Consider the following 17,277-nt stretch of genomic DNA (forward strand, 5'->3'; position numbering starts at 1 on the left):
GAGAGAGAGATGCTATTTCACCACAGTCATTGATCAGTCGCTTAAAACATTTCCCTTAGAAGACATTCTGAACATGCCTCATAAATGTTAGTTTACTGAGGCAGGGAATTTGGAGACCTACTTTATTTCTCATGGCATTTCTTTCTGAGAAGTCTCAAGGTGACTCTGGCAGCTCAGATTTCAAGTGAAAACAAAGCATTGTAATGTCTCAATGCTAGGTGAGAAAATAACCTCTTATGAAACATAAGTCTAACCTCTTACTGGGGTTGAGGGACTGCCCCTTTTCTAAAGCAAATAGCCATCAGTATTGCCTAGCCCCTCTCTTTAAGGCCATTCCAACTTTACTTTTGATTTATAGTTTTTTCATTTTTGTTTTTTTGTCTTTTACTCTTACGAGGTTTTAAATAAAACAATGAAATCTGTCTAATTGTAAATAACTCATCCTTCATTAGAACAGTTACTCTCTGGGGCTCAGCTTCTAGTCAAGAAGCTGGCCCAAAGATAGGAGATCTGAACATATGAAAATGTAATGTAGAGAGACAGGTTTATTAAAAGCCACGGCTACAGAAAATAGCATCGTCAAGCATGATGACTTAATTTCCTTTCCAGTTTTATTGATCACTTTATTATTTAAGGCAGGATTGATAGCTGGATACATTGGATTTCTAATTATGAGTCGCCACCTTGGAGAATTGAACCTGCCGAGTTCCCAGAGATGATTCCTGTCCCATCTCCCTCGTAAAAGAAAAAAAAATGTCACTTCCCAAGGCTGATAAACACTGCTTGGTGATTGGCCCTCAATGGATCACTTTTTAGAAAATGAAATGTCAACCCCTTGCCCTCATATTGATTCTTCTTTAGTATTGGCCATAAAGCTGTCAAAGGAAAGGCTGCCTGGAGCCAGGTAGTTGACAGGCTCACTGCAACTCCTGCACACTCAGCCGATTCTTCTCCCTACTCTGGCTGTCTATTTCTTTATCTCAGGTTGGTAGTGTTTAAATTGGACAAGAACAGGTAAAGAGAAGACAGGTGCCAGGGACAAAGTCTAGCCCAGGCTTTTAGGGAGAGTAAAGATGAAAGGTGGTAAAGATAAGAGGAGACCTTCTGGAATCCTCCCCTTGGATGGTGAACCGGACTTTGGCAGAGGCTCCTGGAAAGCAACAGATGAAACAAAGCCAGGGAAATTAGAATGACCTCCTCTTCTGATTGCCCCAATTTTTCTAAGTGTTCTATTTCTTAGAAGCAAATTTTTAGATCTGGAAACCACTCTGGATTCCAGCTCTCTCACTTCACCAGTGTACGCAGTGAGGCTGAAGAGGTAAAGTATGCAAGGTCACAAATTCTGACTTGAATTCAGGTATCTAACTCCAAATCCAGTGCTTAATCTACCAAGGCAGGCTGCCTTTCTGGCACATCTTCTTAGATAAGGAAACATCTAGTCCCACCCATACCTGAATGGGAATCCATCACCATCATCATCATTATCAACAGCAGCAGTATCTCATAGCTGGCACAGATACCCTTTCAAAGTTGACAATGTACTTTACAATGTGCTTTTATCTTATTGAAGCCTTAATACTGCTCTGTGAAGAGGATAATACAAGTGTTTTATTTTGTAGATGATGAAAATGAGGCTCTGATTTGTCCATACTCAAACAGTTAGGAAGTGTCAAAAGGCTTTAAGTACACACTCCATCAATCTACTCCTTGACAGATGGACAGCCCAGCCTTAAAGAACTCTTAAGTGAGGGGGAAACTGATACTGCCTGGGTAACCTGTTCCATTTTTAGACTTCTCTAATGGTTAGGTCATTATTTTCCCCCTTACATTCAGAGATAAATCCACATCTCTGCAACCAGGTCCATTTGCTCTTAGCTTTATCTTCTGGGACCAAACAAAACAATTCTAATCACCCTATTATATTAGTTTCTGAAACCCTTGTGTCTCTCAGATAGCTACTGTATCCCCTCCAAAGAATCTCTTTTCCAGGCTAAACATCCAATAGTTCCTTAATCTGGTTTTTAGTTTGCATGATCTCTAGACCCATGGTACAGTGGAAACCCAAACTAAGGCTTAAGGAGGGTTTATTAATTGATGGATGGGTTGGTATTTACTGAATTACATTTGGACTCAGAGGACATAGGTTCAAATCCTATCTCTGTTCTTTACTTCCTCCATGATCTTTTTTTTTTAACCCTTACTTTCTGTCTTAGTAACAACTCTAAGACAACAGGGTTAAATTACTTGCCTAGGGTCACATAGCTAGGAAGTGTCTGAAGCTAGATTTGAACCCAGTTGCTCATGATTCTAGACCTAGTGTTCTGTTCCCTTAGCCTCCTAGCTGCTCTTCTTCCTCCAAAATCTTAACAAAACCTCTTAATCCTTTTTGGCCTCATTTTCTTCATCTGTAAAATAGGGGAAAGGGTAATGTTAGAAAACTTTTTAAAAACCCTTACCTTCTGTCTTAGAATCAATACTGAGTATCAGTTCAAGGCAAATGAGTGGTAAGGACTAGGCAATTGGGGTTAAGTGACTTGCCCAGGGTCACACAGTTAGGAAATATCTGAGGCCAATTTGAACCCAGGACTTCTTGTCTCCAGATCTGGCACTCTATCCACTGAGCCACCAAGCTGCCCCTAGAAGATTTCTAAAGTTTCTTTTAATCTAAACCTATGATCATCTGTGGTTATCTTAGTCCTTCCTCTGGGTGCTCTTTTTAAGTTATCATCTTAGTACTATGCTAATAATAATAAATACCTAATAAATGCTTTAATTTTTTAATAATATTATTTTGAAATTTAAATAAAATCTATTTCTCAATGTTAGTGGCAGGAACAGGTGCTGCACCAGGTTTCCTAACTCCTAGGTGAATCTTAAATAGAATTTGAAACCTAACAATAACATCGCTTATAATAATTTTGCAACAGTTATGATAGAAAAATGAAAAGGTTTGGGGAAGGTTTTGAAGCTGCTCTTCCAAAGTCTCTCCAGTGGCTTTCATAGTATTTGTTCCTAAAGTCACCCAAATCTGGGCCTGCTTTCCATATGAATTGATGTACCAGTAAAATGTACAGCCAAATCAGACTTCAAAAATCTGCCTCCTGCTTTTGTTGAAGATTAAGTTCTTCCATTGAGGAAAAAGGGACTTGTGGGATGCTGGCCTGTTTCCATTCAGCCAGCTTCTTCCCTTGGTGCTCTGTTGGGCTCTTCTGGAAGATTATGTTCACATAAGAAAGAATGGTAACTTAAATTGGCACTGATGAAGTCATGTAAATTCATACAATGAGAGAGGGCAGATGGTGCCGTCTGAACATTTCCACCCAGCTCCTTACCATTGTATTACTGTAGTTCAACCATCTTAAAATGTTGCTCACAAATAACAGTTAGGAAACATGTGGTGGAAGGGCCACAGAGGATCCAGAAAGGGGGGAGGCAAGAAGGATGGCTTTTATGAATCCTCATTGACAATACAGCGGAAGCTTGAGAGTGTCCCCTAGGAGCCATTCTGGTTATTAGATTGCTTTACTTTTTAATCTCTACTCCAGTTGAATAAATTACCTACCTTTTACTAATTAGTTTTGGAACAGTGGACTACATCAATCAGACCCTTCTGCTAGAGCATTGAAGTTAGTATCTTAATCAGAAAAGACCCAACTCTGGATCTGTCTATTTGTTTTTCTTTTGTCTGGTTTGGGAATAGTCAAGATGCCAACTAGAACACATTGGTTGAGAAGGCTGTACTTAGGAGCCCATGCTGTTCCTGAACAATACTGCTTAAATACTCTTTTTTGCAAATATCCTTTAGCCTATAGAAAGGCCTCTATCATTCTTTCTCTCCAGCTCACCTGTAGTTTCTCCCTTCTTGGACTCCTGCAGTTTCTGAAAATTCTGTGTGCCTTCTTTATTCTCTTCTCTCTCTCCTTCCCTCTTTTAATCAGCACCATCCAAATCCCTATAATTACCAAATTCAAACTGAACACAAAGGTTTTCTTCTGTCATTCAGGTGAAGCAACCTCTGAATGTTAGCTCTTCTTAGGCCCCGGGGTTTTCCTATGGTCCATTGACTGAATAATGAGCTTCCAAGGGATTTTCTTTCTTGGACAATAACTGCCCACAGTGTTCCTCTACCCTGAATCAAGGAGAAAAGGTCAACAGGTGACAAAGCTAGAACTGGAAGCAGGGCATTTTTATTTTTAAAGGTATTATTAAAAGTTAATAAGCTACAATTAGTGTTTGAACAATAATCCTTGTGTTGTTTGTTAAATGGTTTTACCCTGTTTTTCCCCCTCCAAAGTCAGACCTAAAAGAGTTTTTTTTTTTAATAACAAAACATTTCCACTAATTCTAACAACCTACTTACATTTATTTCCCTGTCTATATTTAAATATCCATCTCACTCATTTTGGGTTTGGAACTTCAAATTAAATAGTATAATTTCATTTCTCTTTTTGCCTTGTATACATTAGGGAACATGCTTGATGCAAAGATGGTAACATTACCACTACTGTAATTAAAGGATTGGTATTTCCTCACTGGACCTTATTTCTGCAAGTAGAGAAGTATGATACTTGACTAAGCTAATTCACAGAAAGTCGAAATTAGGTTCAAAAGCAATCCCAATCCCTCCCTGCAATTTTTTTTTTGTCTTTTAGATTGGAAGCAGTCTGAATCATTGTTTTAGATCTAGAATGGTTTTAAAGATATCTTTATAGTTTTTGGTAATGATTTTAGGAGTTCCAATAACACAAAAATCACATCGACACTTACGGCCATATACTGCCCTCTATACACAGCCATGTGTTTATTGAGGTCCACAGTGGTTTGATTTGTGCCTTCTCTAAATTCTCTGTTTCAGAGTGTATCAGACTGTTTAATGTCATTGAACAATCAATGGATTTTTAAGAACCTGTGAATTCAGTTGCTGTGGCTCATGCTTAGAAAGCATAGCAATCTTATATTTGTAGAACATTAGTGCCAGAAGAGACCTTAGAGATTAACTGACTCAAATATGTCCCTCTTCCAATAAAGCCTAGAAAGTTGAAGTCACTTATTTAAGCTCACACTGTAAGCTATCAGTTGAGAAAAACCAAGACTGACTGAGCTAAACTTCAGGAGATTTAGGTTCTAGTCCCAGCTTGATTTAGCTGAATGACATTAAGCAATTTCTTTCACCTTTCTAGATATCAATTTCCTCATAAAAAAAAAAAGAAGGGATTAGATCAGACCTTATTTTAAGTTTCATTTCAACCAATGCTTTATACAATTCTCCTTATCCCAACTCAGAGTTTACTTCTTTTTTCATGACACCGAACATATTTTTTTTATGTAAGCTTACATGACCAACTCTCCATCCTAAGAGGCACTATAAATTTTAAAGAATCTAGTTTTGGGAGTTAGACAGCTTGAAGTTTAATCTCTTCTGCAAATGTGCTATATAACTTATGTATATGTATATATATGTATATATATATATATATACTGTGTATTGGCTCCAAGGCAGAAGAGTGGTAAGGGCTAGGCAATGGGGGTCAAGTGACTTGCCCAGGTTCACACAGCTGGGAAGTGGCTGAGGCCGGATTCGAACCTAGGACCTCCCACCTCTAGGCTTGGCTCTCAATCCACTGAGCTACCCAGCCGCCCAATCATATAACTTTTGGATACCTCAGCTTATGTCTCTTCTTGGTGAGTTTAGTTTCATGGCATTCAGTTTCAATTGTTTTATTTTTATTTCCATTAAATTCTTTTTTAGATGATGATTATTATTGATTAGAATTCAAGCTAACTCCCAAAACTAGATTCTTTAAAATTTACAGTACCTCTTAGGATGGAGAGTTGATCATGTAAGTTTACATGAAAAATATATTTTCAGTGTCATGAAAAAAGAAGTAAACTCTGAGTTGGAATATAGAGAACTTTATAAAGCATTGGTTGAAAAGAAACTTAAAATAAGGTCTGATCTAATCCCTTCTTTTTTTTCCCTTTAAATATAGACTTTTCCTCATTGGCTCTTACTAAGTACTTGTTAAATGGTTGTTGGTTGATGGATTGGTTCTGCTTACTTCAATCATTTACATCATTCCTTATGTCTTCCTCTGCTTCTCTGAATTCATAAGCCTTACTCTCTTTGCTAGGTCTACGTTTTCTTATTTTTACAAGAAAAGGGATGAAGAAATATGTATGGTAGCACTTTTTTTGGTAACAAAGAACTGGAAACATGTCCATCAATGGTGAAACAAATCATCATACATGAGTTAGTAAAACGATTAATATGAACACAGAGAAGAATAGGAACACATCAGAAATGATACAAATTGAAGTAAGCAGAACCAATCCATCAACCAACAACCAAAACCCAAGCCTCTAGGTTAAAACTAATCTTCCTTTCACTATACTTATGACCTCACTTTTCAAGGATTGTATCCTAAATTTAAATATAGCAAGGGCATGAAGTTTCTTCATTCAGGGTACATTATTAATCTTAGGCAAGAGTTTAATGAGATATTATGGCCAAAATAATTAATCATCTGGTAGTTGATTTGCTAGTCATGAGTGTCTCCAAAAGATATTAATTCCCTGTTCATACCTAGAAATAGACCCTCTGACTCCAGAGAGTTATCTGCCCACTCTAATACCTTGTGATTATTAATGTCAGAAGTGAATATGAACCCAGGTCTTCTGGACTCCAAGTCCAGCACTCTAATAACTATGCTGTGTGGGTGGGTGTAGGTATGTATAAGTGCACACACTTTCCTATGTAGTACCTTAAAGTTTTGTCAAAGTTTTTTTCCACACAATAGACTTCCTAGGTAGTAGAAGCATTCCTCTCTCCATTTAATAGATAAGGGAACTGGATCTTTCAAGAGTCCCATGATCATATTCCTCCCACCATACCCCCAAGGACTAAAATATTAAACCAGGTCTCTTGACTTAGAGCCCATATTTATCATGATTAAAATCAACAGATAGTTAAGGCTCATAAAGCACATTTCTTTCTATAACTTCAAAATAGAAATAATTTTTACTCTTAGTGAATGAATGAAATTCTTCAAAAAGCATTTATTAAACACTTACTGTGTTCTAGCTATTGTACTAAGTGCTGGGGTTAAAAATATGAAAAGAGTCTTAAGATGTCCTTGTTTGCTTACATTTTAATATGGGAAGATAACTCATATAAGGGAGTATCTAGGGAGAAGTGTTTTGTATTTGGAAATTATAGAGATGGTGATTATAGCTATAAGGGAATTAATTGATTGACATGTACTTTCCAGAATTAGTAGGGTTAATTTGATTACTATTCCCAGAGCTAGATGGAAGAGTGGCATGGCATGAAGATTGCTACAGATAACCCAGCAAGCTGGGTTTGGGTCCTAACTATAGAATAATAAAGAAAAGGATCCTCTATTTTAGGTGATAATCATATTATCACCTGACTCCCATTTTAAGCTCCATTAGGTAAGAACTTGTTTGGTTCATACTATTAACTTGTCTTTAGGCAAGCTATCGATTTCAAATGATGATAGATTTGAGGTTTTTGTTTTTTTGTTTTTAATTTTCTTTGGTTCTTTTTCCTCAACAGACGGAGTAAATACAGTAAGGCAAAGCAGGAAGCAGATGAAGAGAAACATTTGAATCAAGGTAAAAAAAAATCTTCAGGGTTGAGTTTTTTGATCTCTGGAAGCTCGTATCATGTCCTTATGTTTAGGAAATGTAAATGGCCTTCATATGGAGAGACCTATTTTGTGTTTTCCTTTCATGAAACCACTCAAAGTAATTCACTTCAAATGAATCAAGTCATAATAGCTGTATGAGATTTTTCTTTCTTTTTTCTTTTCTTTTTTTTTATTAAGGATAAAAGATTTAGAGAGCAGGAAATTCCTTAAACCTCTCTTGATTTTCCCCTCCTCTTGTTCTTCAGCCTGAAAAGATATTATACTTGCTGACTCATCTTTTCAGCTGGGTGGCAAGACATTGTTACTTCATTCATGTAGGTGCTGTCTCAGGTAAGGCAGATCACACCTTCAAGCTTTAGTTCTGAACAATAGCAACAACAACAACAAAATTATCACTTGATGGTAATCTTTCTGGCAACTTCTCCAAACTTCAGAAGGCAAATGCTTAGAAACATAATCGGTCTCAGGTTGTTTATGATAGCTTTCTATTTTAAAAGAATTTTCTAGAAATTAGGGTTCACTGTTATAACCTTCAAGAATTCAAAGTAACTTCCTTGTCACAATGAGACAAATGATGTGCATTTTAATAGAGGAAGAGACTGTTACCATCCCATCAATTCATTTTTGTTGAACATCATTTTTTTAAAATTTAATTTAAATTATACATTCCCACATATGCTTTCCAAAGTTATATGATCCATATTGTCTCCCAGAGCTGACAAGAAATTCAGTCTGGATTATACATGTATTATCATAAAAAACATATTTCCATATTATTTTTGTAAACAAATAATCATATAGAACCAAAACCCCCAAACATATATCCAAATAAACAAGTGATAAATCATATATTTTCATCTGTGTTTCTACTCCAACAGTTCTTTCTCTGGAGGTGTATAGCATTTTTTCCCCCTCAGAATTGTCCTGGATCATTGTACTGCTTTTTGTAACTAAGTCTGTCCCATTTGATCATTCCACAATATTGCCATTACTGTGGATACTATTCTCCTGGTTCTACTTATTTCACTCTGTATCAGTTCATGTAGGTCTTTCCAGCTGTTTCTGAAATCATTCTGTTCATTATTTCTCATGGCACAATAGTATCCCATCACGATCATATACCACATTTTGTTCAGTTATTCCCCAATTAAGGGACATCCCTTTAGTTTCCAATTATTTTAATTCAAACAGGTCCTTTCCCACTTTTTCTCTTTGGTATACAGACCCAGAAGTGGTATTGCTGGGTCAGAAGGTATACCTTGTTTTATAACCCTTTGGGCATAATTCCCAGAAAGGATGGATCAGTTCACAACTCTACCAGAATCAGTTTTTAAAACTTTAATGGGCTATAGCACAAAGATCTCCAATAATGTCATTACCCCCTCCCTCACTATGGCATGGATGGGATCCTGGGTTCTCACAGATTATGCCATCGGGGCATGATGGTAAGCAGTTCCTATTAACCTAGAAAGGCTTTCAGTATGGGGCCTCGATGGAGTACTTTACACATCTGTTTTCAGAGGACCTACCTAGCTAATTTCAGAGAGGCTGACGATGCAGTTGACTACAGGGTGACGGCACTTTGGTCTTTTTGACCAGAGCAAATCTTGAAGGTGATCTACCTAGTTACAGCAGGATTGTGAACTCAGTTGTTGAATGTCCTACAGCCAATGACATGATAGATCCTTTAAGTATAAGACAAGTATACTTCTATTTGAAGATGTAAGACAAAAACAAAATTTTTCCATGGAAGAATTCCTCGACAAACAATTTTAGGATGATATAGAAGTCTGGAATTTTCAGAGTTTATTACATTTTTAACATTTTCAGAAGTCTGTTTCATCTTCATCTAGATAAATTTCAAAGTCTTGAGTGAATGATCAATTTAGTAATATAACATCTTAAACATGGAAAACTGAAGAAAACACATACTTAATTAGACCCTGGGAATTTTAACATGGGAGTTGGACTAGGCATGGTGGCTCTGGAGACTCCAGAGAGTGAGCAGAACTTTAGGGATAGAGGATTGTCAGAAAATCAAATGAAGGCAAATAGATTGGCATTAGAAACTTAGGCAATTATTTCCTTTAATGTTTACCCTACCTTCTTTCTTGCCCTTTCCCCCTCATCCCTACCAATTGTCCCACAAAGCCTCCACTTCAGGAGCTCAATAAGAATCTCAGATTGGGTGGTGTCTAATGACGTGGAACATTGCAGAAAGAGTATAGGATTACATGTAGAAGAGAATAGGGGGAGGACAGAAAATCTCAAACAGCCAGGAAAAAGGAGGAATTCCTGTGGCTAATTGGCCATGCTCATGGGTAAGCCATTTCTAGATGACCATTTCTATGTCAGAAACCTAAGCCAGTTGAGGACCATCTTTCAATCACTTAAACAATTGGTAAGTGAAAAAAAAAAGACTCTCCATAAAAGCTTTCCTTTCCTCCATTTGATCCATTCTTTATAAATTTTGTTCTCTCCATTTCTAGATTCCAAAGAAACAATCAAATTTCATAATTAAACTCACAGGGCGTCATTTTGTTTCTAACAGGGTTTTATCCCTAACTAGGTTAGAAAACTAAACATTTGTACATATGAACTGTCCTTTGTGCAATGTACTTCTGTTCTTGATTCTTATTTTTCTTTGGACTAGAGTGATATTAGCCATGTTTTCATTTCTTGTTTAAAAAAATATAAAGATTTTTCTGAGGGGCATGGTCAAAGCCTTAACCAAGCTGCCATATTTTTGGCTTTTAGGTGTGAGAACCTATGTTGACCCTTTTACATATGAAGATCCCAACCAAGCTGTTCGAGAGTTTGCCAAAGAAATTGATGCCTCCTGCATTAAGATAGAAAAAGTTATAGGAGTGGGTGAGTATTAGAACTTTTTTACACTTCTATTTTGATAGGAAAGTCTAAGGATTTAAAAATATATATTTATTTCCTAAATGTTCATTCTGTTTGAAAAAACAAAATTAGGTATACAACAGGGAGTTGTGAAAGAAAGTTTGGTTGGGAATGGGGGAGTGATGTAACCTTGAATAAATCCTTAGATCCTAACGGCTCCTTTTTCTTTTTTCTTCCAAAGGTGAATTTGGTGAAGTGTGCAGTGGGCGACTCAAAGTACCTGGGAAGAGAGAGATCTGTGTGGCTATTAAGACTCTTAAAGCTGGGTATACAGACAAACAGAGGAGGGATTTCCTAAGTGAAGCCAGCATCATGGGACAGTTTGACCACCCAAATATCATCCACTTAGAAGGCGTAGTTACCAAATGTAAGTAGGTCACTCCTTTTCAAGGCCAATCTGGGAATCACTGGGAAATTAAACCCACATTTTCTTTCCAGGAAAATGACAGATGGAGCAGATCCACTGATTGCTAATAGAAGGAAATCAGTGCAGGACAAGTCATTAATCTTGTAGTCAGCTCTAAATGGGTTTATGGTTTCGTCTGATACCCTACCTCAAGGCAGCTTGTGTGTGATTTTCAGGAAATTAATACTGCAACTTTTTTGTATGCTATGGCATTGTTCAAATATCTGCTAGACCAAAGTGATTGTCACAGGACAGGCAAGAGCAGATGGTGAGCCAAATAGATTTATACCCTTTTTACATAAACACACCAAAAACTTACCCACACCTTGTGCTGGAAGTTTCAAATCCAGATGCAAACCGATTGAGTTGAAGGAATCTTTATTATATTTAGAGACTTGTCTGCTCTTTCTGATTTATGGCCACTGAAGCTCAGCTCCCATTCCCAGTAACACCTGGTTGAACCTTGCTTTCTTAGTCCATTAGCATTCACTGAGCCTGTGAACTATGCTTCAGTTAAAATATGACAGAGCTCAGCAGATGCAGTTTCCAAGCGAAAGCCTAAATACATCTGTAAAGGCTGGCTCAGCCCAGCTTATAAAGTGGCATGAAGACAGTGTAGTTGAAGCAGTTACTGTTTAGAATGGCCCTATTCCAAGGGCAGTGTGCAGTGAATGTGCCCTCACGTTATACTTCAAATGCGTGGAGGATCAGAACGAACTCAGAAGTGTTTTCAGTGAAGCCAGTGCTTCCCTTGGGGAGGGAGGCATCATGGTGCAGCAGGAGGGGAAGCAAAGGATTTAGACTTGTAGGCATTGGTTCAAACCCTGGCTTGATCATTTTGTGTGACCTGGCTTTGCCCAAGTCACTAGACTTCTCTGGGTCTCAGTTTCCTCATCTGTAAAATGAAAAGGTTAAATTAAATGACCTCTAAAGTCTCTTCTAGGGCTAAATCAGTGATCCCCAAATGTAATTTATGTAGATTTTAAAAGAGAAATGGCCACCGTACAAGAAAATGGAATTACTCTAGTTGGAGATGAAAGAGAATGTGAAACTAATTAGATACCGAGAGTGTTTTGTTGGAAGCTGATAGGCTTCAAGATGTAAAAAATTAAAAGGTATGTTATGAAGACTTTTTAAAGGCAACTTAGGGGGTACCAGCTTCCTTCCTCTCTCCCAAATGGAATTCTTTAAAAAAGTCAAAGAGGTAACTAAAACAATTGATATCTATTGAGATTTCTTATCTAGAGATCTGGACATGTATAGAGTTTTTCCATATCTAGTCTAAAAGATAAAGTGAGATCTGGACAAATATAGAGTTTTTCCATATCTAGTCTAAAAGAAAAAAGTGAGATGACTGTTTTAATTATATTCTCTGTCATTGGAAAATATGTTCTATTTTTATCACATATGATTATTATATGGCAGGGATATTTACAAGTGATAGAAAGGGTGATCAAATTTAATACATGTGTATTATATATAAAACATAATGTGATATGATATTTCTTATGGTTGAGAAATGCAATTAGCATAGACTATCTCACTTCACTTTTTAGGATTAGTTTTACAGAAAGGATATTTTTCTGTGGCCTACAGAGCTTCTCTGAGTCCCTCAGTCCTTTAATTAAAAGATAACATTCTGTTAAAATACTTCTGCAGGTCCTATTCTGTGAAAAGGAGCCTCTGTTTGGCTTAGAGTATTTTTTTTTTTGCCATAGACAGTGAATTTCATAGCACCTCTGTAAAAGAGAAAGGTAACAGGGGATCTTTGTATTAAAATCCCACTGTGCCTCTAAAACCCATAGCTATTACAGCTGTAACTGTTATAAATGACTAGATGCATTTGCATAATGCACTTGTCACTGAATTAAAATGATTTAAAATTTCCACCAAATGAGGTGGTGGGCTGGTGGTGTGTGTGTGGTAGTTGAGAGGCTGAGCAGGGTAAATGGGATAAACCTTCCCTTCTCCTGCCAGTGGGTTTCTGTCTGTCTAGCTCATGATGAAGGAGTCCACTGTAAGCCCAGATGGACTGTCCTGGAGCTCTTACTCTTTTGCTAGCATTGCTCCTTGTAGGAATATATCTGTCTTCATTTCTCTTACAGAGCTTGTAAAGGCTATGGAGAATGCCTACCTTTAATAAACAGAAGTAAAATGTAGCCCCAAAGATATATGTGGGAGGTGCCACGGGAGCTGGGCATCGTAGTGGGAAGATATAAAAGTGGGAAGAGTGTGACTCCATTACCAGATGCTAGTTGAGTAACTTTTATTGTTGATGTTAGGATTGTAAATTCCCTTCGCCACCCGGCTATGTCTTGCCTCTCTCAACCTCCTTCTCTTTCCTACCACTCAAGTAGTATCTGAGTAATGGAATTATGAGTTAATGCACTGTAAGAACAGCTTCCATCCTTGTTGGTTGACAAAGTATCTTTTGATGGAGGCAGGTTAATTAAAACTCATTTAGATGTATTTGTGCTGTCAAATGATCATGGTCAAAGATGCAAGAGGTGAAAGAAACTGGGAAATATGCAATTTGGGTTAAAGGTTCTCATTTATACTGAGGAAGCACAGAAAGGTAGACTTTCTACCTGAATGCAGTGAAGTAAAGGAAAAGGGGATGATGGATTTCCTCCTTTTTCTGGCCTTTTAAGGTACTTCTCATTATAGTGGCCATGGTCTTATTCTCTAATCCAAAGATTGAGCTTCAGAAATTAAGAACCCTTTCTGAAAATTGCAAGCAGAGTGGGACTTTGGAGTGAACAGAAATTTATTGGTGCAGAATAATTATGGGAGCTTTCCAATGTTGAAATATTCCAGAGCTATTTTCCCTGACTGATTGTCTAAACGGATGCTGATGGTAAATGCGGCGAGCAAATTGTGAGCATTTTTGATCTATCAAGCTAACATTTTACTCTCTTTTAGAGCATCTTTAGTGACCTCATGCTTTTTCCCCTTTCCCCTAGCCAAGAAATCTCCCCCAACCCAACAAAAAAATATCTCAATGAAAATTACTTGTGACAATGCACATTTAAAATCAAATGCAGCCTTCCTGAGACTGAAGAGATTCCAAATTTTGAACTTTTTGCTAAAGATGAGGGGGCTAATAATAACCATAACTTTCCTCCTTAATCTTCTTTGCAAAGGAAAAGGAGAACAAATAAGAAAAGGTGTTGTTTTCTCCACCCTGCTTGGGAACAATAGGTTTTCCTCTGCTGTACCAATCACAATGAAATGAAGTGTTGCTATTGCATTAAACTCTGCTCTGGATAAAACAATTCATTGAATCTCTTCTCTGGTGGTACTTTTTTTTTTTTTTGAGAAGCAGATGGATAGAATTTATTTATAGATGTGAGTAGGAAAAGGAGAAAAAAAAGAGGGGGCTACAGAGTCTGATCTGAGAAAAGTGAAGGAAAAGTTTAAATCATGCATACTTAAGGTTCAAAGAAAAAGAGTCTCCTCATTGACTTTGGCCTCACATAAGTGACTCTTCTTGGGTGGATGGGGGATTTAATTATCCTAAATTTTTTCATGTTTAAATACATCTACCCTTTTTATGTTCCCCCACCCCATACTCTTTACCAACTCCCCCCCTCCTTGAATGAGCAATTATCCACTCATATGGTCCCTGGATACCAGAGCCCACTTTAGTTAAAGACCTTTTCAACAAGTCACCCAAAGGGTTAACCTTCCAGATGGAGATTAAACCTACTCGTCCTTTTAATATTTCATTCCCAGCTCCCCACAGCTGAGGCATAAGCTTGGCTTGTTTTAATTAAATTAGATCACATAAGACAGGTGTCTTGGCAGTAAAATTGTGCACAGCCCATTTTTATCTCATTAACGGCGGTGTTCATCAAGGAATTGTGTTTTTCTTTCTGAAAACTCTAGGTAAACCTGTAATGATCATAACCGAGTACATGGAGAATGGCTCCTTGGATGCATTCCTGAGGGTATGTGACTATTTGATATTACATTCAAGAATGTTTGCACTTGGTAAATGAATACCCCCCATTTTAGGTATGACTTATGTTTGACTATCTTTATTGACTTTGAATAGGTGGAGACAGGAGAAGAAAGGAAATACAAGATCAATGATTTTTTAAAGAGCCTGTTAAATAATCCATGATTAGTCAGTTCTGTGTTTGATTTATCTCCTTTCAGTGGGTCTGGCAGTGCCACAGATTCATTATAATTGGATAAATTCCATCTATCAGAGGAAGCAGAAACCTAGATTATAAGATATGGTCTCCTAGTGAATTAGTGTCTTTGGTCAGAAAGGCAAAGGAATAATTTCGTGCTGTGTTTCATGCTGGATGAGGATTGTCCAAAAAAAAAAAAGCTTTGTAATACTTGGCAATAATTCATTTTGGTATAATGTTAATTAAATTTTCCCTATTTCCTCTCTCCCCACACCCTTTCTGGGCAGAAGAATGATGGAAGATTTACAGTGATTCAGTTGGTTGGGATGCTTCGTGGCATTGGTTCTGGGATGAAATACCTCTCTGATATGAGCTATGTGCATAGAGATCTAGCTGCCCGGAACATCTTGGTCAATAGCAACTTGGTCTGCAAAGTATCTGACTTTGGCATGTCTCGTGTTCTTGAAGATGATCCTGAAGCAGCTTACACAACCAGGGTAAGTCTTGTACCATTGGTTTTTTTCTCCTGAAAATCTGATGATGAACTCTTTGGCCTCCCAAAACATATAGCCCCTTAGTTTAAAAAAAAAAAAAGTCCTCAGTTCTCTAGATTCTTCTCAAAAATGGCTACTTTATTTTTTAAGGGATCTTTCTCAGAAAGGATTTGGTCTCAAAGGAAAAGGTTCTAGATGTTTCAACCTTTGCTAGAACTACTAAGAAAGATAGACTTACCATTTTTGTGGGATGAGGAGTAATCTTAATCAAATTGATTTAGCAAATTAGCTTAAACTCACAACTAGAGAAGAAAGGAGATCATTGGTAGAGTCAGAGGACTTAGGTTTAGATCTTATCTCCACCACTTATTTCCTGTGTGAGTTTTGGCCTCAGTTCCCTCATTTGTCAAGTGAAGGAATTGGACTAGTCAGTCTTTCAATCCTCATCCAGCTCTGAGTCTATGATACTCTGAGTATGTTTTCTCCATCCCACCCCTCTCTGATGTTTTAAAGTTTTTGTATTTTGAGAACCCCTTCCCCTCTAGGAAAAAAAAAATATCTTCACTTGGTTGGTTAGGGAATATGAAATGTATAGAATACAGATTTATAATATATTTCCACTATGGAAATTTTTCTCAGTTGCTAATGGTCTGCATTTTACTGTTGAAAGATAAGCAAGGATTTGAGTACAGTTAAAAGTTATCATTTGGCAGTTAATGAGTCTGCTGTCCTGCCTTAGCAATCTGAGTATAAAATACTAATGGAATAAACACAGCAGCTCATAAAACAATTTACTGACCATTAAGACCAGCACCATTAAAATTAACACAAAGCAGAAAGTTTCCAGCCTTCTTCCCCCACCCCCTTTTAAATATTTGCCATTTTCCATCTGTGCCTGGAGCCTGATTTCAATATTCAGTCTCTCTGGCTATAATTGCTAATTCTAATCTGTGCCCTCTTGCATCCAGAGTTCATTCACTTAGAAAAGGAATGATCTGTGTTAACAATGAAGAACTCTCCTTTTCCTCTACTAATCAGAAGGTGAGGAGTTCTAGCAAACTTTATAGGAGGAAAAGGCAGAAGTCAGTGCTACCATTCCTGTATGAATATAGAGCATTTTAGTGTTGGATGTACTTGTTCAGAGGAAACAATGCCATTTGCTGCCCACTCTCTAGTCTTGTTTTAGTATCCAGAATAAAGGAAAGGAAACTTTTGGAATCTTTCCATTGAACAGCTTAAAACAGGAGTAGTTGAGCTTGAATCAGTTCCCCCAGATGGTACCCTAGTAAAGTTTAAAGTCAATTAAAAACACCTTGTACATTAATATAAACAAACAGAGAAATTCCTGGCATGGGATGACTATGGTAGAAGAGAATCAGATAACTAATAAAAATGCCCCTTAAACTCTTAACAGATGGCTCTCTACCTTGATTTGAAGAGTTGTCCTTTTTAAAACTTCAATAATAAATCACACCTTTCTACTTCTCTTCCACACTGGACAGCTCATAGAAGAAATGAATTAATAAAATACTATATCTAGTTTCTTCTATTTTGTCTCCAAGAACCTACTTGCCACTTCATCTCCTAGCTACTATGAGCATGCCTTTCATGCTCAGTAAGGGACAGAATAATATCATAAATAGGAGAGAGACAGTGTTTTT

General features: G+C 37.3%; 1 protein-coding gene across 2 annotated transcripts in view; it reads left to right on the forward strand.

Annotated features, from left to right (window-relative positions):
* EPHA4 (EPH receptor A4) overlaps positions 1-17,277 on the forward strand; it is a 169,098-nt gene that overhangs the window by 128,029 nt on the left and 23,792 nt on the right. Inside the window, exons 9-13 of one of the 2 annotated variants that reach the window (XM_001365826.4) lie at positions 7,577-7,635; positions 10,428-10,541; positions 10,759-10,944; positions 14,872-14,933; positions 15,410-15,619. In XM_001365826.4, the coding sequence (XP_001365863.1) occupies positions 7,577-7,635; positions 10,428-10,541; positions 10,759-10,944; positions 14,872-14,933; positions 15,410-15,619 (631 nt within the window). The remainder of the gene's footprint in view (positions 1-7,576; positions 7,636-10,427; positions 10,542-10,758; positions 10,945-14,871; positions 14,934-15,409; positions 15,620-17,277) is intronic. The other variant, XM_007502207.3, reaches the window with a different exon arrangement.

This window comes from Monodelphis domestica, chromosome 8 (genome assembly GCF_027887165.1).
Source record: "Monodelphis domestica isolate mMonDom1 chromosome 8, mMonDom1.pri, whole genome shotgun sequence".
Taxonomy (NCBI): Eukaryota; Metazoa; Chordata; class Mammalia; order Didelphimorphia; family Didelphidae; genus Monodelphis; species Monodelphis domestica.